The sequence below is a fragment of the Scyliorhinus canicula genome, unplaced genomic scaffold (assembly GCF_902713615.1).
Source record: "Scyliorhinus canicula unplaced genomic scaffold, sScyCan1.1, whole genome shotgun sequence".
NCBI lineage: Eukaryota > Metazoa > Chordata > Chondrichthyes > Carcharhiniformes > Scyliorhinidae > Scyliorhinus > Scyliorhinus canicula.
Window position 1 is genome coordinate 344,610 of NW_024056025.1, and position 25,410 is coordinate 370,019.

General features: G+C 48.7%; 2 protein-coding genes across 5 annotated transcripts; one reads left to right on the top strand and one right to left on the bottom strand.

The window, feature by feature from the left end:
• Positions 1-243: 243 nt before the first annotated feature.
• On the bottom strand, positions 244-25,016 carry LOC119961663 (zinc finger protein 239-like). 4 transcript variants are annotated; one of them, XM_038788952.1, is made up of 2 exons: positions 24,956-25,016; positions 244-1,897 (listed from the first exon to the last, which is right to left on the bottom strand). In XM_038788952.1, exon 2 carries the CDS (start codon positions 1,542-1,544, stop codon positions 435-437), a length of 1,110 nt encoding a protein of 369 aa, XP_038644880.1. In that variant the 5' UTR covers positions 1,545-1,897; positions 24,956-25,016; the 3' UTR covers positions 244-434. The 4 variants fall into 4 exon arrangements, with proteins under 4 accessions (XP_038644880.1, XP_038644879.1, XP_038644881.1 ...); XM_038788951.1 differs by lacking the exon at positions 24,956-25,016 and adding an exon at positions 3,858-3,923; XM_038788953.1 differs by lacking the exon at positions 24,956-25,016 and adding an exon at positions 2,061-2,177.
• Positions 19,354-23,468, top strand: LOC119961649 (leucine-rich repeat and immunoglobulin-like domain-containing nogo receptor-interacting protein 1). The gene is made up of 2 exons (XM_038788935.1): positions 19,354-19,367; positions 20,932-23,468. The coding sequence occupies exons 1-2, from the start codon at positions 19,354-19,356 to the stop codon at positions 22,874-22,876; spliced, it is 1,959 nt and encodes a 652-aa protein (XP_038644863.1). The 3' UTR covers positions 22,877-23,468.
• Positions 25,017-25,410: the final 394 nt, after the last annotated feature.

A 25,410-nucleotide genomic window follows, 5' to 3' on the forward strand; every position in this document is an offset into this window, starting at 1 on the left:
TACCTCAGACAACTTGCCCCTCATACCCTGATAGGTTTCTTGTGTGAGGAACACCCACATAAATTAAACAAAAGAACCAGGTAACCACCAGGGTCCATCTCCATGGCATCATGGCTTTGTGGGGTTTGAAACAGAAATGGAAACTAAATATCTTCTAACTTCCAAACACCCTTTCACCCTGTGATCCTTGTGCAATTTGAAGCCAGATATCAGCGACAAGGCTCAGAGAGAATCAGCCCACTGGAGGCAAAGTGGTGAGACCGGCCAGTCCAGCAGAAAGAAACCCTCCGACCATCCCCACTGACCACCTGTCAGAATGAACAAAATGCAGTCCTGGCTGTAGAGCAGAAACAATAACAGCAGAATCCAACCCCTGTAATCAATTGTGAAATTGTTGGTGTCACAGCAGGTGTGGTGAAACATGCAATCCCGTCTCACATTAAGAAGTGGACGGCGTCTCCCCAGTGTGAACTCGCTGGTGTGTCCGCAGGTTGGATAACCGAGTGAATCCCTTCCCACACTGAGAGCAGCCTCTCCCCAGTGTGAACTAGCTGATGTCTCCGCAGGTGAGATAACCGAGTGAATCCCTTCCCACACTGAGAGCAGGTGAACGGCCTCTCCCCAGTGTGAACTCGCTGGTGTCTCCGAAGGTGAGATAACTGAGTGAATCCCTTCCCACACTGAGAGCAGGTGAATGGCCTCTCGCCAGTGTGAACTCGCTGGTGTTTCTCCAAACTACACAGTTCAGTAAATCCTTTCCCACACTGAGGGCAGGTGAATGGCCTCTCCCCTGTGTGAATTAGCTGGTGTCTCAACAGGCGAGATGAATCACAAAATCCTTTCCCACACTGGGAGCAGATGAATGGCCTCTCCCCGGAGTGAACTCGCTGGTGTGACTGCAGGTGAGACAACTGAGTGAATCCCTTCCCACACTGACAGCAGGCGAATGGCCTCTCCCCAGTGTGGACTCGCTGGTGCTGCTGCAGGTGGGATGATTGAGTAAATCCTTTCCCACACTGAGGGCAGGTAAATGGCCTCTCCCCTGTGTGAATTCGCTGGTGTCTCAACAGGCGGGACGAATCACAAAATCCTTTCCCACACTGAGAGCACGTGAATGGCCTCTCCCCAGTGTGAACTCGCTGGTGTGACTGCAGGCTGTATACTTCAGTAAATTCTTTCCCACACTGGCAGGAGAATGGTCTCTCCCCGGTGTGAACTCGTTGGTGTTTCTGTAGGGTGGATAATTGATTAAATCCTTTCCCACACTGAGAGCATGTGAATGGCCTCTCCCCAGTGTGAATTCGCTGGTGTCTCAATAGGCGAGACGAATCACAAAATCCTTTCCCACACTGAGAGCAGGTGAATGGCCTCTCCCCAGTGTGAACTCGCTGGTGTGTCTGCAGGGTGTATACTTCAGTAAATCCTTTCCCACACTGGGAGCAGGAGAACGGCCTCTCCCCAGTGTGAATGCGTCGATGAGTTTCCAGCTCTGATGGGGCTCGGAATCCCTTCTCACAGTCCCCACATTTCCACGGTTTCTCCATGTTTTGGGTCTTCTCGTGTCTCTCCAGGCTGGACAATCAGTTGAAGCCTCTTCCACAGACACGGCACGGGTATGGTCTCTCCCCGCTGTGAATGTTATGTTTTTCAGGCTGTGTAACTGGTTAAAGCTCTTTCCACAGTATGTTCAGTGGAACACTCTCACTCGGGTGTGTGTGTGTATCTCGGTGCTTTTTCAGTCACACGGTGTTTTAAATCTTTAGCTGACAGTTCAGGCAAACATTTCTCCTTCTAGATTGAAAGGCCGACGATATTCAGGTTCCAGGGAATCCAGTGACTATCAGATCGAGACGTGACGTTTGAGATTTCTGTCTGTAATTCCTCCTCATCTAGTATCCTGTGAAAACATTTAACAAAATTTATCCCCGTCAGTACAGGACAGAAATACCTCATCTCAGCTTTCTCTCCAATTATCTGCCAGTTTCCCATAACCCTCGACATCCAGGTTCTGGCACCACACAACTATAATTCATCACTTACTCTGATTGCCTCGCACTCACCTACATAATCTTTGAATTAATATTTGTTATGATATCCCTGGAAGACATCGGAGGTTTGGTCTGGTAGGATTATGCCGGAAAAAGTCAAGAAATCATTGATAAAGCAGCGCAGGTGGATTCAGTGGGGATGGAGCTGCTTTTACAACATGGCAGCCTGACCCTCAGGAGGTCTCTCGACCCCGTGCTCTCTGGGGCTCTCTGGGAGGCGCCGAAAATGATGACTGCCGACATTATCCGCCTTATTGACCAGAGGCTGAGTGTCCTAGCTCAATATCTGTGAGCTCATGAAGCACAGCTGCAAAATGCCATGATGAGGCTCGATGATCCGGAGCAAGATGCCTCCTCGACAGAGGCAAGAATTCAATCCTTTGGAAACCAGCCGAGTGCCATGTCGGAGGTCCTGGAGGACTTGGAGAACTGAGAGTCGGAGAAAGAAAATCCGAGAGGTCAGCCTGTCAGAAGGTGTGGAGGGTAAGGCTCCCATTAGGTTCTTCGAGGACCGGCTGCCATGTTTTCTCAAGCTGGATGTGAAACCTGGGTGTTTCAAATGAGAAAGGATACATTATATCCTGTCTCTGAGGCTGAGGGATAGTTTTCATCCCAGGCCTGTTATCATTCACTTCCACAACATGAAAGATCGCCAGAAGGACCTGGAGACGGGTACGGTGAGGTGGCACCTGGCTCCAGAAGGGAGGGAGGATTCAGGACTTTTCAGCAGCAACACAAACAAAGTGTCGAGGCTTCGATGAAGTTCAAAGGCAGCTCAAGGGGGTGGGGAGTGAATTATGTCATGTTTTATCCTGCAACCCGAAAAATGGTATCCATCAAGTCTTTAAATAATCCAACTCTTTGGGTCACAATTTCAAGGTGAGAGGGGGAAAGTTTAAGGGAGATGTGCGTGGGAAGTGTTTTTACGCAGAGGGTGGTGGGTGCCTGGAACGCTTTGCCAGCGGAGGTGGTAGAGGCCGGTACGATAGCATCGTTTAAGGTGCATCTAGACCAGGGGTGGGCAAACTTTTCCGTGCAAGGGCCACATTCAGAAATTCACAATTTTAAAGGGCCGCATAGTATATTAAGTAAAATAATTAATATTTAAAATAGCCAAAATAAAAGGTTTTTAAAGAAAAAAAAGCAATTAATTTTTATTAATTAATATTTTAAAGTAGAAACTTCACATGAAACACATGTTGTGCCGAGCAATGATCACCCTACTCAAGTCAACGTATCCACCCTATACCAGTAACCCAACAGTCCCCCCCCCCCCCCCCCCCAATTAACCTTAAATTTAAAAAAATATCTTTTTTTTTGTTTTTTTGTTTTTTATGACTTGATCTTGGTGGGCCGCATAAAGACCTTTGGCGGGCCGCATGCGGGCCCGCGGGCTGTAGTTTGCCCACCCCTGATCTAGACAGATATATGAACGGGCGGGGAACAGAGGGAAGTAGATCCTTGGAAAATAGGCGACGGGTCTAGATAAAGGATCTGGATCGGCGCAGGCTGGGAGGGCCGAAGTGCCTGTTCCTGGGCTGTGGTATTTTTGTTTTTTGTTTAACTATTGCCTTGACCTTCATTCAACCCATGAAGGGAGCGGCTGGTCCTCCAGCCAATCAGAGTGAATGAGGGGGCGGGACTGGGCTCAGTGACGCATGCGCAGTCTGATTAATGGCGACGTGAAGGTTCTTTCTCGGATCCACAATCCGTAAAGGGTGGGAATGGCAGGTCGGACAGATCAGCCGGATCGTTGGACACACTTTATAAACATGTTATAGAAACAGGAAACCTGCAAAAATACCCTACCGCTACCCGGTGACCTGAGCGCGGACTGCAGCGTTCTGACAGGACAAAGCGGCCGCCATCTTTGTTGCGCAGTGACAGCAATGCGCATGCGCACGCTCCTTTTAAATTGGGTACTCGCAACAGTGCAAATGCGCGCCCGCCATCTTTATTGGGGCAGTAGCAGCAGAGCGCAGGCGCAGTCGCCATCATGGTTGGGGGCAAATTTTAAAAAAATGTTTCTTCGTGTCAGAATGTCCATCAAACTGTTTGACTCTGAATATTTATAAGGCAGAGCAATGATATATGTCCAGGGCTGTGACAATAATTCGTATTGTGCCTTGACCAGAATAAAACTTTCAGACTTTTCAGAGAAACTTTACAAAATAACAATTGACATTGAGCCACAGGAGCTGTTAGCTTTTGAGGTGAATCTAACTAGAGGAAAGTAAGTTATAGAGTCGCAGAGTTTTAAGGAGGAAACTTCAGAGCTTATGGCCCAGCCAAATGATAAAAGACCAGAAGTGAGCGTCAGAAAAATCAGGAATGCTGCACTGGCTGGAATTAAATGAGGGCAGAGATCTCCAAGAGGTGGGGAGGAGTTGTGTGGGGGAGGGGGGGGGGGGGGGGTGCAGATTACAGAGATTAGGATGATCTATAGCAGGGGTGGGCAAACTTTTCCGTGCAAGGGCCACATTCAGAAATTCACAATTCACAAAGGGCCGCATAGTATATTAAGTAAAATAATTACTTCACCCGGTTATGATTCTGGGCGCCTCATGTAGAACACAGAACATAGAACAGTACAGCACAGAACAGGCCCTTCGGCCCTCGACGTTGTGCCGAGCAATGATCACACTACTCCAGTCAACGTATCCACCCTATACCAGTAAGTAACCCAACAGCCCCCCCCCCATTAACCTTAAAAAAAAAATTAAAAAAAAAAAAAAAAAAATGTTTTTAAAATTTTTTTTTTTTTTTTTTTATTAATAACTTGGTGGGCCGCAGAAATACCTTTGGCGGGCCGCATGCGGCCCGCGGGCCGTAGTTTGCCCACCCCTGATCTATAGCAATAGAAGAATGAGAAATTTCAACTTTCGGTGCTTCTGAAAGGGAATCATTTGTAGATCAGTGAGCACAGGGGATGGGTAAACAATACTTGTTGTGAGTAAACACATGGGTAGCAGAGTTTTCGATGGGATAGAAGGGGTTGTTTAACATTGAGGGCTGACTGGGAATGCGTTAGAAAAAATTGGTCGAGAGGTAACAAAAAAATGAATGATGGTTTCCGTAACAGATAAGAAGACACTAAGACGGAGTCAGGCTGTGTTACTGAGGTGGAAATAGGTGATCTTTGTGATGGTGTGGATATGTGTTTGGAAGCTCTTCAGGGGTGACATATTTCACCAGGATTGTGAACAGGCTGCTTCTGCCTCAGTCATTTGGCAGGGACAGGGATGGAATTAGTGGCTGAAGGGTTTAGTCTTCTCAATATTTAAAGAGGAAATTTCTGCTCCTCCAATACTGGATGTCAGACAAGTTCGGACAGTGCGTCCCTTGAAGTGGAACCTGCAGGGGATGGTTTTATGAGCAGGTGCTCTTACTGTGCGACTGGGTTCAAGACATCATCTGACCTCACTGTACACCAGCGAATTCACACTGGGAAGAGGCTGTTCACATGCTTCCAGTGTGGGAAGACATTCATTCAGTCATCCAGCCTGCTGACACACCAGCGAATTCACACTGGGGAGAGGTCATTTACGTGATGCCAGTGTGGGAAGAGATTCAGTCATCCAGCCTGCTGACACACTAGCGAATTCACACTGGGGAGAGGTCATTTGCCTGCTCCAAGAGTGGGAAGAGATTCACACGTTATCCAGTCTACTGACAGACAAGCGAATTGTTGATACTAACCTACCTAATGCATGCAATAAGTTTGAGTGGTATCAGAAATGGTGAAAGTAATGTCAATAGCACAACAGAATGTAGCTTTCAATGATTACATTCACTGCCGTTTTTCTTAGATGATTTAACAGGATGTGATTGTAACATAAATAGATGCGTTATGAATTTGATTATAGCATTTGCTGGCTGGCCGGGAGACTTTAAAGTTTACTTTAACGTACCTAACAGCAAGTCAGAACTTGAAGCCAAAATTATGCTTCAACTCTGGTTCAGCAAGTGATGCATCAACCATGTGCTTAAACATGTATTTACAAGGTGCAGATTGTTGCTCGGAGTGAGAAGTATGGGTCATTGCAGGGAACTGTGCTCAGAATCAAATCTGCTCTACCTGACTTTGGGAATGTTTGCCGATCGTTTATGCCAAAAACCAAAGATGGAAGAGTGCACAGCCAGCAATTAAATCACCATTTCTCACCTTGATCATGATGAACAATCTGCTCATACAATTTCAAAATAAAAGGTGAAAGTGATGCATTTGGAGGTGTTGTTCTTCTCTGGTTTTGTAAAATTGAAGTTCAGTAGATGGAAATAAAACTATTCCATGCTGAATGTTCTTTTAATTTTACAAGCACAGGATGCGTAAATGCTCCTTCAATTGATTTGATGCCATCTATAGATGGTTTTTGTCAGCTTTTTATATTGTTACTTGAGGAAGTTTGGGTATAGGATCGACACTGATACCACACTAGTTAAAACTTACAGGCCAGCAGAATCCAAGTACTCCCAATACTGTTTAAATATGTAAATCTCAAGCCTCTAAATAAGGTAGATATGGACCTATTGCACCCTCTTTCATTTATGTCATAATTTTAGCGTTAATAAACTAGTGGTTTGAACCATTCGTGCGAATTAGTGAAAGAAACCGTCACAAAGTAGCAGTTATGTTGACAACTTAATCAAATGTTTGAATTTCATACTAATATAAGGCAGTATAAGACTGATCTTGTACGGTGCAGACTTTTGCACAACTGGTCCGGATATAGACTTTATCCATTTACAATTTGTGCTGACAAACATCTATGTAACTGTTTTCCATCCGCATCCAAAATGGTTACACTGGACAGTGGGGACAAAAATTTCATGGCTGGAATAAATATTCCTTATTATTGATCCTCCTGAAATTTCCATCATATATATATATATATATGATTTTGATTTGATTTTGATTTGATGTGATTTATTGTCACTTGTACTGAAGTACAGTGAAAAGTATTTTTCTGCGGCCGAGGAACGTACACAGTATGTACATAGTAGACACAAGAATAATCAACAGGAACAATGACAAATGGTACATCGACAAAACAGATTGGTTACGGTGCGGAATTATATAAGAGGAAAATAGTTTTAATAGGTCAGAACGCTGATCGGAAATAAAAGAAAGGGACAGAGGGAAGGAGCTCACAGAGAGTCGCCATACTCCGGAGCCATCTTGGGAAACCCTGTGTCTGCATGGGTGTCGCCCCCACAACCCAAAGATGTGAAGGGCATGTGGATTGGCCATGCTAAATTGCCCCTCAATTGGATTTGTTTAAAAAGTAAGACCAATACTGTACCCTGTGCTCCACATGCAGTCTCACCAATGCCCTGTATAACTGAAGCATAACCTCCCCAGTTTGTATTCAATTCCCCTCACAATAACAGTCTATTAGCTTTCCTAACTACTTGCTGTACCTGCATGCTAGCCTTTTGTGATTAATGTACAATAACACCTAGGTCCCTCTGTGTCTCAGAGCTCTGAAAGTCACTCACCATTTGGACAATATGCCTATTTTATTCTTCCTCACAAAATGGGCATTTTCACATTTTCCCACATTATACTCCATTTGCCAGGGCTTTGCCCACTCACTTAACTTATCTATGTCCCTATGTGGCTGTCTTGCATTCCTCACAATTTAGTGTCCCACCTTTCTTTGTGTTATCTGCAAATTTAGCAACAATACCTTCAGTATCTTCATCCAAGTCATTTATATAAATGGTAATAAGTTGAGTCTCCCGTACTGATCCCTGTGAGACACCACTCATCACATCCCACCAATCAGAAAAATACCCATTTATGTCTATTCTATAAGACCATAAGACATAGGAGTGGAAGTAAGGCCATTCGGCCCATCGAGTCCACTCCACCATTCAATCATGGTTGATTTCAACTCCATTTACCCGCTCTCTCCCCATAGCCCTTAATTCCTCGAGAAATCAAGAATTTATCAATTTCTGTCTTAAAGACACTCAATGTCCCGGCCTCCACCGCCCTCTGTGGCAATGAATTCCACAGACCTACCACTCTCTGGCTGAAGAAATTTCTCCTCATCTCGGTTCTAAAGTGACTCCCTTTTATTCTAAGGCTGTGCCCCCGCGTCCTAGTCTCCCCTGCTAATGGAAACAACTTCCCTACGTCCATCCTATCCAAGCCATTCATTATCTTGTACGTTTCTATTAGATCTCCCCTCAACCTCCTAAACTCCAATGAATATAATCCCACGATCCTCAGACGTTCATCGTATGTTAGACCTACCATTCCTGGGATCATCCGTGTGAATCTCCGCTGGACCCGCTCCAGTGCCAGTATGTCCTTCCTGAGGTATGGGGCCCAAAATTGCTCACAGTATTCTAAATGGGGCCTAACTAGTGCTTTATAAAGCCTCAGAAGTACATCCCTGCTTTTATATTCCAAGCCTCTTGAGATAAATGACAACATTACATTTGCTTTCTTAATTACGGACTCAACCTGCAAGTTTACCTTTAGAGAATCCTGGACTAGGACTCCCAAGTCCCTTTGCACTTTAGCATTATGAATTTTGTCACCGTTTAGAAAATAGTCCATGCCTCTATTCTTTTTTCCAAAGTGCAAGACCTCGCACTTGCCCACGTTGAATTTCATCAGCCACTTCTTGGACCATTCTCCTAAACTGTCTAAATCTTTCTGCAGCCTCCCCACCTCCTCAATACTACCTGCCCCTCCACCTATCTTTGTATCATCGGCAAACTTGGCCAGAATGCCCCCAGTCCCGTCATCTAGATCGTTAATATATAAAGAGAACAGCTGTGGCCCCAACACTGAACCCTGCGGGACACCACTTATCACCGGTTGCCATTCCGAAAAAGAACATTTTATCCCAACTCTCTGCCTTCTGTCTGACAGCCAATCGTCAATCCATGTTAGTACCTTGCCTCGAATACCATGGGCCCTTATTTTACTCAGCAGTCTCCCGTGAGGCACCTTGTCAAAGGCCTTTTGGAAGTCAAGATAGATAACATCCATTGGCTCTCCTTGGTCTAACCTATTTGTTATCTCTTCAAAGAACTCTAACAGGTTTGTCAGGCACGACCTCCCCTTACTAAATCCATGCTGACTTGTCCTAATCCTACCCTGCACTTCCAAGAATTTAGAAATCTCATCCTTAACGATGGATTCTAGAATTTTGCCAACAACCGAGGTTAGGCTAATTGGCCTATAATTTTCCATCTTTTTTCTTGTTCCCTTCTTGAACAGGGGGGTTACAACAGCGATTTTCCAATCCTCTGGGACTTTCCCTGATTCCAGTGACTTTTGAAAGATCATAACTAACGCCTCCACTATTTCTTCAGCTATCTCCTTTAGAACTCTAGGATGTAGCCCATCTGGGCCCGGAGATTTATCAATTTTCAGACCTTTTAGTTTCTCTAGCACCTTCTCCTTTGTGATGGCAACCATATTCAACTCTGCCCCCTGACTTTCCTGAATTGTTGGGATATTACTCATGTCTTCTACTGTGAAGACTGACGCAAAGTACTTATTAAGTTCCTCAGCTATTTCCTTGTCTCCCATCACTAGATTACCAGCGTCATTTTGGAGCGGCCCAATGTCTACTTTTGCCTCCCGTTTGTTTTTAATGTATTTAAAGAAACTTTTACTATCATTCTGTTTCCTGTTGGTTAGCCAATCTTCAGTCCATGCCAGTATGTTACCCCTTATATCCTGAGTTTTCATTTTCTACAATAACCTTTGATATGACAACTTATCAAATGCTTTCTGGAAATCTAAGGACAATACGGTCACCCGTTCCCCTTTATCCACAGTCATGTGGTCCATCAAGTAACTCTGATAAATTGGTTAAACGTGGTTTTCCTTTTACAAAACCATGTTGACAGTGCCTGATTGCCTTGAATTTTTCTGAGAGATCTGACATAGCATCTTTAATAATAGCTTCTAACATGTTCCCTATGACTGATGTCAGGCTAACTGGCCTGTAGTTTCCAGCCATCTGTCCCCCTCCCTTTGTGAATAAAGGAGTTACATTATTTTCCAATTTAATGGGATCTTCCTTGTATCTAGTGAATTTTGGACAATGAAACGAGTGCATCAACTCCCTCATTAGCTGCTTCTTTCAAGACCTTATGGTGAAGTCCATCCGAACCCGGGATTTTGTCAGCCTGCAGACTCAAAACATTGCTCATTACCACTTCCATGGTGGTTGCAATTTTCTTTCCATTCCTTCCTGATTTACGGATATTTCTGGGATGTCATTTGATTCCTCCATACCTGATCAATTCATTTGCCAAAACCTTACTTTTCATTGTTCATTTCCCAGATGAGCTTTGTGGAGAATCAACACTCACTTGAATTATTTACTTACACAAATGTCTATAGAAACTCTGTCTTTATATTTCTAGCCAGCTTTCTCTGGTACTCTAATAATAATAATTGCTTATTGTCACGAGTAGGCTTCAATTAAGTTACTTTGAAAAGCCCCTAGTCGCCACATTCCGGCGCCTGTTCGGGGAGGCCGGTACGGGAATTGATCCCCCACTGCTGGCTTTTTCTGCTTTATAAGCCAGCTGTTCAGCCTAATTATTCCATCCTTATTAATATTTTTGTGTTTATATTCTATGCTTTATATTCTGCCCAATGTTCTGACCCGAAATCTGCCTTTGAGAAGTTACATGCTTTGTAAAAAACATTGATATGTCTTTAACTTTTTTAGTTAAAGACAGATGCTGGGCCCTCCCCTTGGAATTTTCCATTCTCACTAGAATGTATCTATTCTGTTTATACTGAAATATCCCTTTCAATGTCTGCTACTGAATATCTATTGACCTGACACACAAGCTCATTTGAAAGTTCATTTAAGATAGCTCTGCTTTGATACCCTCATAATTGCTCTTATTAGGGGCAGCACGGTGGCCTAGTGGTTAGCACAACCGCCTCACGGCGCTGAGGTCCCAGGTTCGATCCCGGCTCTGGGTCACTGTCCGTGTGGAGTTTGCACATTCTCCCCGTGTTTGCGTGGGTTTCGCCCCCACAACCCAAAAATGGGCAGAGTAGGTGGATTGGCCACTCTAAAATTGCCCCTTAATTGGAAAAAATAATTGGCTAATCTAAATTTATAAAAAAAGAAAAAATAAATAATTGCTCTTATTGAAGCTTAACTTACTCGTCTTGGACTCAATCTTCTTCCCCTCAAACTGCATGTCAAATTCAGTCATATTATGATCGCTGTTACCTGGGGATGCCTTCACCATGAGGTTATCAATTAATCCTTGTTGCACAATACCCAGCCTGGTGTTACCTGACCTCTGGTTGGCTCCAAAATTTGCTGATTGTAGAAACTATTGCAAGAACATTCTGTGAACTCCTCACCTATGCTACCTTCAACAATCTGATGTTTCCAGTCTAATAGTAGACTAAAATCCCCCTTGATTATCGCTGTACCTTTTCTGACAGACTCCCATTATCTCTTCCTTCACACTCTGTCCTACTGTGTCGTTACAATTAGGAGGCCTGCACATCACTCCCAGAAGTAAATTATTGCCTTTACCATTTTTCATCTCAAACCAAACCACTCCTACATCCTGCTTTCTTGAGCTTAGGTCATCCCTGTCTCATGTACCAACAGCATCAATAATTAACAACGCCACTCTTCCACCTTTTCCGAGATTTCTGTCCTTCCTAAATTATACATACACTACAATATTCAGCTCACCATCACCTTTTGAAGGGAAATGAGGGATGGGCAATAAATGTTGGGACTGGCCAGAGACACCCACATGCCATGAATGAATATAAAACAATTCAAGCCCCAATCTATTTCTCTGAATGGCCATCAGATCGTACTTACTTATTTCTAGGTGCTGCCAATTCATCAGTTTTGTTTCAAATGCTACTTGTGTTTTGCTGCAGAGCCTTTGGTTTTGTTCTTTTATTATTTTTGTAGTGTTTATCTGATGTAATTTTAAATGTGTTCTCTCCGTCTCTTCCTGCCACAGTCTGTTTATCATTTCCCATATTCTTACCTTTCTCTCTGGTCTTACTCTTTACTACATCATTCAAAACAAATCAGAAAAGATCCAACAATGGAGCAGTCGGTAACAGGACATCAATCAGTCTCCTCCTATCTGAAAATGAAAATCGCTTATTGTCACAAATAGGCTTCAAATGAAGTTACTGTGAAAAGCCCCTAGTCGCCACATTCTGGCGTCTGTTCGGGGAGACTGGTACAGGAATTGAACCGTGCTGCTGGCCTGCCTTGGTCTGCTTTCAAAGCCAGGGATGTAGCCCTGTGCTAAACCAGCCCCTATCTGAGAGAAATCAAGGACTGGAACACTGTCGTTAACACAAGGCTACTTTTATTAATCTATATCCAGAATATTAAACTCCGGCCGAGTCACAGGAATGATTAACATCAACTGAAACAAACTCCAACTGTCAGAATGAACACGGCTCAGTCCTGGATGTGATTAACAGCAGCAATAACAGAATCCAACCTCATGTGAACTCGCTGGTGTTTCTGTAGGGTGAATGAACGCTAGAATCCTTTCCCACACACAGAGCAGATGAATAATGTCTCCCTGGTGTGAATGCGCTGGTGTTTCAGCCGGAGGGAATGCTGAGTGAATCCCTTCCCACACACGGAGCAGGTGAACGGCCTCTCTCCAGTGTGACTGCGCTGGTGAATCAGCAGGTCCATTTTGCCTTTAAAGCTCTTCTCAAAGGCGGAACATTTAAAAAGGTCTCGTATCAGAGTGAACACGTTGGTGTGAGGCGAGTTGGGCAGACTGTGTGAATCCCTTCCCACATTCAGAGCAGATGAATGGTCTCTCCCCAGTGTGAATGCGCTGGTGTCTCAGCAGGGTGGATGACTGAGTGAATCCCTTCCCACACTCGGAGCAGATGAATGGTCTCTCCCCAGTGTGAATTCGCTGATGTACAGTGAGCTGATATGATCGTCTGAACCCAGTCGCACAGTGAGAGCACCTAAACGGTCTCTCGTCAGTGTGAACACGTTGATGGATCATCAGATCCCCAGAACATTTATAGCATTCCCCGCAGTCTGGGCATTGAAACGGTCTCTCATCTGTGTGAACTCGCTGGTGTCTCAGCAGGTTGGCTGAAACAGTAAATCCTTTCCCACAGTCGGAGCAGGTGAATGGCCTCTCCCCAGTGTGAACTCGCTGGTGTGTGGACAGATTAGATGGCTCAGTGAATCCCTTCCCACAGTCGGAGCAGGTGAATGGTCTCTCTCCAGTATGAACTCGCTGGTGTCTCAGCAGGGCCGATGTCTGAGTGAATCCCTTCCCACACTTGGAGCAGTTAAATGGCCTCTCCCCAGTGTGAACTCGCTGGTGTACGGACAGATTAGATGACTCAGTGAATCCCTTCCCACACTTGGAGCAGGTGAATGGTCTCTCCCCAGTGTGACGGCGTCGATGAGTTTCCAGGTGGGATGGGTAAGTGAATCCTTTCCCACACTCCGCACAATTCCACAGTTTCTCCTCAGTGTGACTGCATTTGTGACTTGTGAGGCCTGTTGATCGAGTGAATCCTCGTCCACACACACAACACGTGTACGGTTTCCCCGCACTGTGAACGATGCTTTTTCCTTCCATGATTGATGATATTCAGGATATGATAAATTGAGGACTCTGTCAGATCCTGATGTGATGCTTGGTCTGAGTTTCTGGACTTTGAAGCCTCCCCTTCGAACACCCTGTGAAACTGATTGAAAACAGAAAATAGGGAGTGAGAGAGAACCCACAAAAACACAAAGGCAGGTTGTGAAATTGAGCTGAATGAACCTGGTCATTTGTGGGGACGGCACTGGGAAAAAGCAACCATGAAAACGGCTGGATTGTCACAAAAACTAAACTGCCTCTTTGAGAGGAGAGTGAAAGAGGCGAAGAGGGATTTTGTATATCTCCAAGGCACATTAAGAGAGCAGTTGGCAAAGCAAATTCGCTCTTGAGCTTCATAATTAGAAATATTGATACCGAAACAGGGTAGCTATGCTTCCGGTGGCACAGTGATTAGCACTGCTGCCTCAGTGATTAGCACTGCTGCCTCACATTGCCAGGGACCCGGGTTCAATTCCGACCTTGGCGACTGTGAGTGGAGATTGCACTGTCTCCCCGTCCGCGTGGGTTTCCACCCGCAATCCAAAGACGGGCAAATTAGGAGGATTGGCCTTGATAAATTGCCCCTTAGTGCCCAGGGATGTGCATGTTAGGTGGGGCTATAGTGTGGCACAGTGGTTAGCACTACTGCCTCACAGCTCCAGGGTTCCGGATTCAATTCCAGTCTCGGGTGACTGCCTCTGTGGAGTTTGCATTTTCTCCCCGTGCTTGCGTAGATTTCCTCCGGGTGCTCTGGTTTCCTCACACAGTCCAAAGATGAGGTTAGGTGGATTGGCCATGATAAATTGCCCCAAAGGTTAATTGGGGTTACTGGGCTACGGGGAGAAGGTGGAGGCATGGGCTTAAACTGAAGTAGGGTGCTCTTTCCAAGGGCCAGTGCAAACTCCTTGGGCTGAATGGCCTCCCGCTGAACTGTAAAGTCTATGATTCTGCACTGTAGGAATTCTTAGGAATCTTTATAAAGCTCTGGTCACCACTCTTCAGGAAGAATGGGAAGGTTCTTGGAGAAGGTGCAGAGGGGATTTACCAGACTGGATCCAGCAAAGGAGGTTGAGGGGAAATTTGATTCAGGTCCACAAGATTATGCCAGATTTCCATCGGGTGGACAAAGAAACTCTGTTTCCATTCACTGATCGCACAAGCAGTCGGGACACAGATTTAAAGTTTTGGGTAAAACCTGGACTGAACGACATAAGATGCTGAGGGGTCTTGACAGGGTGGATGTGGAGAGGATGTTTCCTCTTGTGGGAGAATCTGGAACAAGGGGTCACTGTTGAAAAATGAGGGGTCATACATTTAAGCTGGAGATGAGGATTTTAGATTCTCTTGAGGGTTGTAAGACTTTGGAACTTGCGTCCTTAAAAGGCAGTGGGAGCAGAGTCCTTGAATATTTTTAAGGCAGAGCTGGATAGATTCTTGATGTGCAAGGGGGTGAAGGGTCATCAGGGGTAGGCAGGAATGCAGAGTGGAGGTTAGAATGAGATCAGCCGCAATCTTATTGAATGCTGAGCAGGCCCGAGGGGCCGAGTGGCCTGATCCTAGCTTGTATGTAAAAGGTACAGGAGATATGATGGGATATGAGATATATGTTTTTACACAGCGAGCGGCAATGACCTGAAACTTGCTGCCTATGAGGGAGTTTGAAAATAGATACAATGAATGATTTGATTTCAAAAGGAAATTGGATAGACATCTGAGGGAAATAAACCTGCGACAATAACGACAATACGGAGAACAGGAGAATGGGACCGACTGGATTGCTCCAGAGAGCTAGCATGGAATCAATGGGCCGAATGCCATTCTCTGTGTCATCATGTCTCTGACTCTTTTGTGTAATCTAGTTTTGTAATTTAACCCCGGGGGGGGGGGTCAGATATCACTCCAGTAAATCTGTGCTACACTCCCTCCGAGGCCATTCTATCCTTCCTCAGGTTTGTTGCCCAGAACTGAACACAGTTCTCCAGGTTTGGCCTAACCAGGGTTTGTGAATCTCGGGGCTTTTCCAGTCACACTGAGACCTGAAATCTTCCCTCACAGACAGAACAGACAAACCTTTTACCTTCCACACTCAGATAGAACATTACAGCGCAGTACAGGCCCTTCGGCCCTCGATGTTGCGCCGACCGTGAAACCCCTCTAAAGCCCATCTACACTATTCGATTATCGTCCATATGTCTATCCAATGATCATTTGAATGCGTTTAGTGTTGGCAAGTTCACTACTGTTGCAGGCAGGACATTCCACGCCCTTACTACTCTCTGAGTAAAGAACCTACCTCTGACATCTGTCCTATATCTATCTCCCCTCAATTTAAAGCTATGGCCCCTCATGCTGGATATCACCATCTGAGGAAAAAGGCTCTCAATGTCCACCCTATCTAACCCTCTGATCATCTTGTATGCCTCAATTAACTCACCTCTTAACCTTCTTCTCTCTAACGAAAACAGCCTCAAGTCCCTCAGCCTTCCCTCATAAGATCTTCCCTTCATACCAGGCAACATTCTGGTAAATCTCCTCTGCACCCTTTCCAATGCTTCCACATCCATCCTATAATGCGGCGACCAGAATTGCATGCAATACTCCAAATGCGGCCGCACCAGAGTTTTGTACAGCTGCAACATGACCTCACGGCTCCTAAACTCAATCCCTCTACCAATAAAAGCTAACACACCATACGCCTTCTTAACAACCCTCTCAACCTGGGTGGCAACTTTCAGGGATCTATGTACATGGACACCAAGATCTCTCTGCTCATCCACACTACCAAGAATCTTACCATTAGCCCAATACTCTGTCTTCCTGTTATTCCTTCCAAAATGAATCACCTCACACTTTTCCGCATTGAACTCCATTTGCCACCTGTCAGCCCAGTGCTGCTGCTTATCTATGTCCCTCCAAACTTGTAACATCCTTCTGCACTGTCCACAACTCCATTGACTTTCGTGTCATCTGCAAATTTACTCACCCATCCTTCTACGCCCTCCTCCAGGTCATTTATAAAAATGCCAAACGGGGCAGCACGGTGGCCTAGTGGTTAGCACAACCGCCTCACGGCGCCGAGGTCCCAGGTTCGATCCCGGTTCTGGGTCACTGTCCGTGTGGAGTTTGCACATTCTCCCTGTGTTTGTGTGGGTTTCACCCCCACAACCCAAAAATGTGCAGAGTAGGTGGATTGGCCACGCTAAATTTCCCCTTAATTGGAAAAAATAATTGGGTAATCTAAATTTTAAAAAAAATAAATAAATAAAAATGACAAACAGTAGTGGCCCCAAAACAGATCCTTGTGGTACACCACTAGTAACTGGACTCCAGTCTGAACATTTCCCACCAACCATCAGCCAGCCAATGTCTGATCCAAACTGCTAAATCACCCTGAATCCCTTGCCTCCGTATTTTCTGCAATAGCCTCCCGTGGGGAACCTCATCAAACGCTTTACTGAAATCCATATATATCACATCAACTGCTTTACCCTCATCCACCTGTTTGGTCACCTTCTCAAAGTACTCAATAAGGTTTGTGAGGCACGACCTACCCTTCACAAAACCATGTTGACTATCTCTAATCAAATTATTCCTTTCCAGATGATTATAAATCCTATCTCTTATAAACCTTTCCAAGACTTTGCCCACAACAGAAGTAAGGCTCACTGGTCTACAGTTACCAGGGTTGTCTCGACTCCCCTTCTTGAACAATGGTACATTTGCTATACTCTAGTAGAACATAGAACAGTACAGCACAGAACAGGCCCTTCGGCCCTCAATGTTGTGCCGAGCCATGATCACCCTACTCAAACCCACGTATCCACCTCATACCCGTAACCCCCCTTAACCTTACTTTTATTAGGACACTACGGGCAATTTAGCATGGCCAATCCACCTAACCCGCACATCTTTGGACTGTGGGAGGAAACCGGAGCACCCGGAGGAAACCCACGCACACAGGGGGAGGACGTGCAGACTCCACACAGACAGTGACCCAGCCGGGAATCGAACCTGGGACCCTGGAGCTGTGAAGCATTTATGCTAACCACCATGCTACCCTGTTAGTCTTCTGGCACTATTCCTGTAGACAAAGATGACTTAAAGATCAAAGCCAAAGGCTCAGCAATCTCCTCCCTAGCTTCCCAGAGAATCCTAGGATAAATCCCACCCGGCCCAGGGGACTTATCTATTTCCACTTTCCAGAATTGCTAACACCTCCTCCTTATGAATCTCAAGCCCTTCTAGTCTTGTAGCCGGAATCTCAGTGTCTCCTCGACAACATTGTCTTTCTCCTGTGTGAATACTGACAAAAAAATATTCATTTAGCACCTCTCCTATCTCCTCGGACTCCACGCACAACTCCCCATTACTGTCTTTGACTGGCCCTACTCTTACCCTCGTCATTCTTTTATTCCTGACATAGTAGCCTTGTGGATAGCACAATTGCTTCACAGCTCCAGGGTCCCAGGTTCGATTCCAGCTTGGGTCACTGTCTGTGTGGAGTCTGCACATCCTCCCCGTGTGCGTGGGTTTCCTCCAGGTGCTCCGGTTTCCTCCCATAGTCCAAAGATGTGCAGGTTAGGTGGATTGGCCATGATAAATTGTCCTTAGTGTCCAAAATTGCCCTTACTGTTGGGTGGGGTTACTGGGTAATGGGGATAAGGTGGAGGTGTTGACCTTGGGTAGGGTGCTCTTTCCAAGAGCCGGTGCAGACTCGATGGGCCGAATGGCCTCCTTCTGCACTGCAAATTCTATGATATCTATAGAAAGCTTTAGGGTTATCCTTGATCCTACCTGCCAAAGACGTCTCATGTCCCCTCCTGGCTCTTCTTAACTCTCTCTTTAGGTCCTTCCTAACTAACTTGTAACTCTCGAGGGCCCTAATTGAACCTTCACGTCTCATCTTTACATAAGCCTCCTTATGTAATGTAGAGGGAGCTTTACTCTGTATCCAACCTCGTGCTGTACCTGTCCTGGGAGTATTTGATGGGGACAGTGTAGAGGTAGCTTTACTCTGCATCTAACCCCGTGCTGTACCTGTCCTGGGAATGTTTGATGGGGACAGTATAGAATGAGCTTTACTCTGTATCTAACCCCATGCTGTACCTGTCCTGGGAATGTTTGATGGGGACAGTGTAGAGGGAGCTTTACTCTGCATCTAACCCTGTGCTGTACCTGTCCTGGGAGTGTTTGATGGGGACAGTGTAGAAGGAGCTTTCCTCTGTATCTAACCCCACGCTGTACCTGTCCTGGGAGTGTTTGATGGGGACAGTGTAGAGGGAGCTTCACTCTGTATCTAACCCCGTGCTGGACCTGTCCTGGGAGTGTTTGATGGGGACAGTGTAGAGGGAGCTTTACTCCCTGTCTAGCACGTTGCTCTGTGTAGATGAATGTGGGTCACACTCCAGCTCTTCACACTTTGAGCCGGTGTTTTCTCTTTCTGCCCGTGTTTATCCATGTCAAATGTTTAAATATTCAGGAGGAACAATGTTTATGTTGAAACCCGATCAAGCCCCTCGTCCGGAGCCTCAGCCACAGGCTCCAGCTGGTGTGTAACCTGTAACCAGATCCCAGCAGGATTAAAACAAGCTGACAAGCGGCAGTAGCTCCTTGTACAGCGAAAGCTGTTCCCGGACCGTCAGCAGATACAGGACCGAAGAAGACCCTCAAACACTTCGCCATAAATATGAAGCTTATGAGGTAATCACGATTTTCAGCCATCTCTCTCTGTACCCCGAAACCCGCCCTTGCACAGAAATTTGGGAAGGACACAAAGGTGTTTGTGGGAGCGAGGTGAAGCCACAAGAGGGGATGACGATGTGGGGGGGGGGGGGGGGGGGGGGGGTGTTGTGGAGGGTAGTGGAGAGGGTCCGAGAGGGAGGGTGGACAAGGCTGTGTCATGGGGACGGGTGCGGGGTGGGGATTCCGGAGAGGATCCAGTCCAGAGGAGGTGGACGGGCGGTCCTAGAGGCCCCGGGGAAGTTAATGAAGAGTGGGGGAGACCCCCACCCCCCAGCATGATGGGGTCTGGGGGAAAAGAGTCGAACCGCAGAATCCCTACAGTGCAGAGGGAGACCATTCAGCCTATCGGTTCTGCGCCGACCCTGTGAAAGAGCACCCGAATCTGGACGCACTCCCCTGTCCCCGCCCCGTAAACCCGGGACAAATACGTGGTCCAAAGGAGAGGGGCTGGTGGTGTTCGGGACATCGGGGATCCTATGTGTGAGGGGGCTCCTGTGGGTGTCTGGGGAAAGGGGTTCCTGTGCGCGCGGACGTTTGTGTTTGGGGGGAGGTGGGGCGTCCTGTGTCTGGGGCGGGGGGGGGGGGGGGTGGGGGGTCCTGTGCTGTCCTGTGTGTGGGGGATGGGTGTCCTGTGTATGGGCCGTGGTGTTCTGTGTGTGTCTGCGGGGAGGTGTCCTATGTGTGGGGGAGGTGTCCTGTGTGTGGGTGTGTGTCTGGGGACGGTGTCCTGTCTGTGGGTCTGGGGGCGGTGTCCTGTGTGTGGGTCTGGGGGCGGTGTCCTGTGTGTGGGTCTGGGGGCGGTGTCCTGTGTGTGGGTCTGGGGGCGGTGTCCTGTGTGTGGGTGTGTGTCAGGGGACGGTGTCCTGTGTGTGTGTCTGGGGGCGGTGTCCTGTGTGGGGGTCTGGGGGCGGTGTCCTGTGTGTGTGTCTGGGGGCGGTGTCCTGTGTGTGGGCGCGTGTCTGGGGGAGGTGGTGTGTGTCTGGGGGTGGTGTCCTGTGTGTGGGTGTTTGTCAGGGGACGGTGTCCTGTGTGTGGGTCTGGGGGCGGTGTCCTGTGTGTGTGTCTGGGGGCGGTGTCCTGTGTGTGTGTCTGGGGGCGGTGTCCTGTGTGTGTGTCTGGGGGCGGTGTCCTGTGTGTGGGTCTGGGGGTGGTGTCCTGTGTGTGGGCGCGTGTCTGGGGGAGGTGGTGTGTGTCTGGGGGTGGTGTCCTGTGTGTGGGTGTTTGTCAGGGGACGGTGTCCTGTGTGTGTGTCTGGGGGCGGTGTCCTGAGTGTGTGTCTGGGGGCGGTGTCCTGTGTGTGTGTCTGGGGGCGGTGTCCTGTGTGTGTGTCTGGGGGCGGTGTCCTGAGTGTGTGTCTGGGGGCGGTGTCCTGTGTGTGGGTGCGTGTCTGGGGGAGGTGATGTGTGTCTGGGGGTGGTGTCCTGTGTGTGGGTGTGTGTCTGGGGGCGGTGTCCTGTGTGTGTGGGTGTGTGTCTGGGGGTCCAGCTCCCCTCACTGACCCCCTGTTGTGTTTGTTTTTCAGGCCGGGGGGCAGGACGCTGTTGCCGGTGGTGTGGCCTCCTCTCCTCCCCCTGCTCCTCCTCCTGGGCCCGGGGCTCGGCTGCCCCTCCGACTGCCTCTGCTGGAGCCCCAACCGGACGGTGAGCTGCTCGTCCCGGGGGCTGGAGGCGCTGCCGCGGGGGATCCCGGCTGGCACACGGGCGCTGGACCTGAGCGGCAACCGGCTGGAGCGGCTGGACTGGGGCCCGGCGCGAGGCCTGAGCCGTCGGCTGGAGGAGCTGGAATTGGGCCACAACCGGCTGCGGGAGCTGGAAGCTGGCGCCCTGGGCGGCCTGGAGCGGCTTTGGCGCCTGGGCCTAGGCCACAACCTCCTGCGCTACCTGCAGCCCGGAGCCCTCCGCGGCCTGCCCGCCCTCCGCAGCCTGGAGCTGGCCGGCAACCCGCTGCTGCTGCTCAGCGACCACACCTTCCGCGGCCTGGCCGCCCTGCGCACCCTCAGCCTGGGCTCCCCCGAACTGGCCTGGGCCGGCCCGCGGGCCTGGGCAGGCCTCAGCGGCCTCAACCAACTCACCATCCGCGGCGCCGCGCTGGCCTGGCCGCCCGGGCCTGTCCTCTCCCCCCTCCTCAATCTGACCGCCCTCCGCCTGCTGGCCTTTCCCAAGGCCACCGCCCTGCCCGGCCGCCCCTTCCAGGGCCTCTCCCGTCTCCGCCTGCTGGAAATCGACTCCTGGGCCTCACTGGCCCAACTAGGCCCAGATTGCCTCCTGGGCCTCAATTTGGTCTGGCTCTCAGTCACCCGCTGCAATCTCAGCGACGTTCCCTATGCCAGCCTGAGGACTCAGGCCTACCTGCGCTTCCTGAACCTCTCCCACAATCCCATCACTGCCATCCGCGGAGCGCTGCTGCAGCATGTGACCCGCCTGGAGGAGCTGCGATTGGTGGGCGGCCGCCTGCGCGTCATCCATGACGCCGCCTTCCGGGGCCTTATATACTTCCGGCTGCTGGACGTCACGGCCAATCAGCTGGCCAGCCTGCCGGCCACCGCCTTCCGCTCGCTGGCCTCCCTCCAGAGCCTGGGCCTGGGCCTCAACCCGCTGGCCTGCGACTGCCGCCTGCTCTGGATTGTCCGCCGGCGCCATCGCCTCCGCTTCCTGGGCTCCCAGCCGCCCGCCTGTGCCTCCCCGCCACCCCTCCGCGGCCGCCGCCTGCCCGAGGCCGCCGGCTCCCTCCCTGCCAGCACCTTCAGCTGCCGCCGGCCCCGCATCCGCGACAAGAGGCCGCAGCAGCTGCAGGCCCGTGAGGGCCAGACCGTCACCCTGCGCTGCTCGGCTGACGGCCAGCCGCTGCCCCTCATCCTGTGGCTCAACCCACGGCGCCAGCGGCTGGGCCACCCCGAGGCTGGGATGGGCCTCCCCGGGGGCCTGGGCCTAATAGCCGAGGACCAGGGCCTGAAACCCGAGGACCGCGGCCTCCTCCCCGGGCGTCCGGACCCCAGCCTGCCCCCCGCGCCCCCGCTCCTCTCTGGCCCTGCCGTGGGCCGCAGCCGCCTCCTGCCGGACGGCAGCCTGCAGATCACCTCGGTCCGTCACATGGACTCCGGCACCTACCGCTGTGTGGCCCGCAACGCCGGCCGCAACGCCGGCGGCAACGCCACGGCCTCAGCCTCACTACAGGTGCGGCCGCTCTCGCTTCAGGAGCTGGGACTGGCTGGGCGCTCCGACTCCCGGGCCAAGGCCGGCCTGCGGCCTGGATACCCCTTCGACACCCACACGCTGCTGGTGGCCACCACCATGGGCTTCACCTCCTTCTTCACCGTGGTGTCGCTCTGCTTCACTTTACTCTTCATCTGGAGCCGGGTCAGCGGGCCCATCAAACACAACATCCATGTCGACTTCGTGCCGCACGCTGGCGGGGGCGGCGGAGGCAGCAGCGGGGATGACGCCAAATACAACATGAAGATGGTCTGAGGGCTGACGTCACTGTTCCTGAGACGTCACTGCGACCCCATCTATGCCTCAATTGCTAAAGGACAAGTGCCTCATATGCCTCTTTCACCATCCTATTAACCTGTCCTTCCACCTTTAGAGATCTATGGACAAACAGGCCAAGGTCCCTTTGTTCCTCAGACGTCACAGTGTCAGGCCGTTCACTGAATGCTTCCTTTTCAAATTACTCCTTCCAAAGTGTGTCACCTCACATATTTCAAGGGCAAATTCCATCTGCCCCCTTTCTGCCCATTTGATCATCCTGTCTATATCTTCCTGTAACCCAAGACACTCAACCTCACTGTTAATCACCAGGCCAAGCTGTGTGTCATCCACAAAGGTAATGATTCTACCCCACACAAAGTCATCTATGGCATTTATGTAAATGACAAACAACAGGGGACCCAGCGCAGATCCCTGTGGTACCCCACTGGACACTGGCTTCCAGACACTAAAGCAGCCGTCTGTCATCACCCTCTCCTACAGCTAAGCCAATTTTGAATCCACCTTATCATGTTACTCTGTATCACATGTGTATTTGTCTTCTTTATAAAGTCTCCCATGTGGGATCTTGTCAAAGGCTTTGCTGAAATCTGTGTAAACTACGTCACTACCACCATCAACACACCTGGTGTCAATCAATCAATCAAAATTTGTGAGGCATGACCTCCCGCTGAGCCATGCTGACTATTTCTGATCAAACCTTGCCTCTCCAAGTGGAGATAGATTCGCTCCTTCAGAATTTTCTCCGATAGTTTCCACTACCACTGACGTGAGACTCACTGGTTTGCAGTTCCCTGGCTTATCTCGACAATCTTCCTTAAATAGTGGGATCATATCAGCTGATCTACCGTCCTCTAGCACCTCCCTCATAGCCAAAGAGGAATTAAAAATTTGGCCCCTACAATCTCTCTTGCCTCCCACAGCATCCTGGGACACAATTCATCCAGACCTGGAGATTTGTCCACTTTTAAGCATGCCAACACTTCCAATGCCTTGTCAGTCCTTCTGTCAATTCACTCAAGAACCTCTCGGTCTCTCTTCCCGAGTTCTATATCTACCTCCTCATTCTCTTGGCTGGAGACAGATGTGAAATATTTGTTCAACACCCAAACCAATGTCCTCTAAAGTTTCTCTCCATTTAGATAATAAGTTGCCTTTTTATTCCTCTGACCAAAATGGATAACCTCACACTTATGCATGTTAAATTCCATCTCATCAAATGTATTCTGGGAGTCCAAATACGTCTACAGGACCCCATTATCCACCTGGCTTATTACTTCAAAGAATTCCAAACAATTGAGTCAAACACGATCTACCCTTCACAAAACCACGCTGACTGATGGATTGCGATTTGACTTTCCAAATGTCCAGTTACTACTTCCTCAATAATGGATTCCAGGCTCCCAACAACAGCTTTTAAACTAAATAGTTTCCTACGTTCTGCCTTTTTGAATAAGAGGGGTTACATTAGACTTTCCCACTAATGCGGTGACATTGTCACTGGGTCAGTGTCACCCCCCTGGTCTCTATGATGTTGTTTGTGGAGAGACAGTTCCCGTACCAGCCTCCCCGAACAGACGCCAGAACGTGGCGACTAGGGGCTTTTCACAGTAACTTCATTTGAAGCCTACTTGTGACAATAAGCCATTTTCATTTTTTTCATTTTCAGTGACAGTGGAGAATGTTCATTGTTCGGCTCTGGGGCCCCACTCGGGATTTGTAAACCCCGCCCCCCAACAATGACCTCTCACCTAACACCTTCACCAAGCCAGTGCAATGATTGACGGCAGCTCCTGGCCAATCGGGTTCAGGGGGCGGCGTCGGAGGACCGGTCAGGAACAGCTGGTCCTCCAGCCAATCGGAGTGAATGAGGGGGCGGGACTGGGCCGAGTGAAGCATGCGCAGTGTGATTAATGGCGACGCAGAGAAAATTCTTTCTCGGATCCACAATCCGCAAAGATGGGTATGGCGGGATTGAGGGAGAGATGAATCAGGCGCGTCGTTGGACACACTTCGTAAATATGTTATATAAACTGAAAATTCGTAAAAATAACCTACCGGTACCGGGGGCCCTGAGTGGGGTTTGCAGTTTTCTCACCGACGGGACTATGGGTACGCCATCTCTATCGCGCGCTAGTGGGGTTGCGCATGCGCACTCATCAACTTTATTTGGGCACTAGCAGCAGTGGAGCGCACGCGTACCCACCATTTTTATTGGGGGCAGCAGTATTGGGTTCAGGCTCAGTCGCCATCTTTGTTGAGGGCAAAGTTTTTGAAATGTTTCATCGTGACAGACTGTTTCACTCTGAGTTACAAATTCCTCTTTATGAGTCAGAACAATGATACATGTCCAGAGCTGTGACAATAATTCAGATTTATTTTGACAGAATAAAGATTTTTGAGACATTTCAGAGAAATGTTACAAAATAACAATTGACACTGATCCACAAGAGGAGACATTAGACTTTAAGGATAATCTTAAGAGAGGAAAGTGAGTGAGAGTCGGAGATTTT

What these genes read in the sequence shown, in the direction of transcription:
- LOC119961663 (XM_038788950.1), bottom strand. Translation starts at nt 13,661, where the DNA reads ATGGAAGGAAAAAGCATCGTTCACAGTGCGGGGAAACCGTACACGTGT. An exon ending in CCAACTCGCCTCACACCAAC is followed by an intron (nt 1,490 to 12,805) that starts GTGTTCACTCTG and finishes GAGCCCCATCAG; the next exon opens with AGCTGGAAACTCATCGACGC.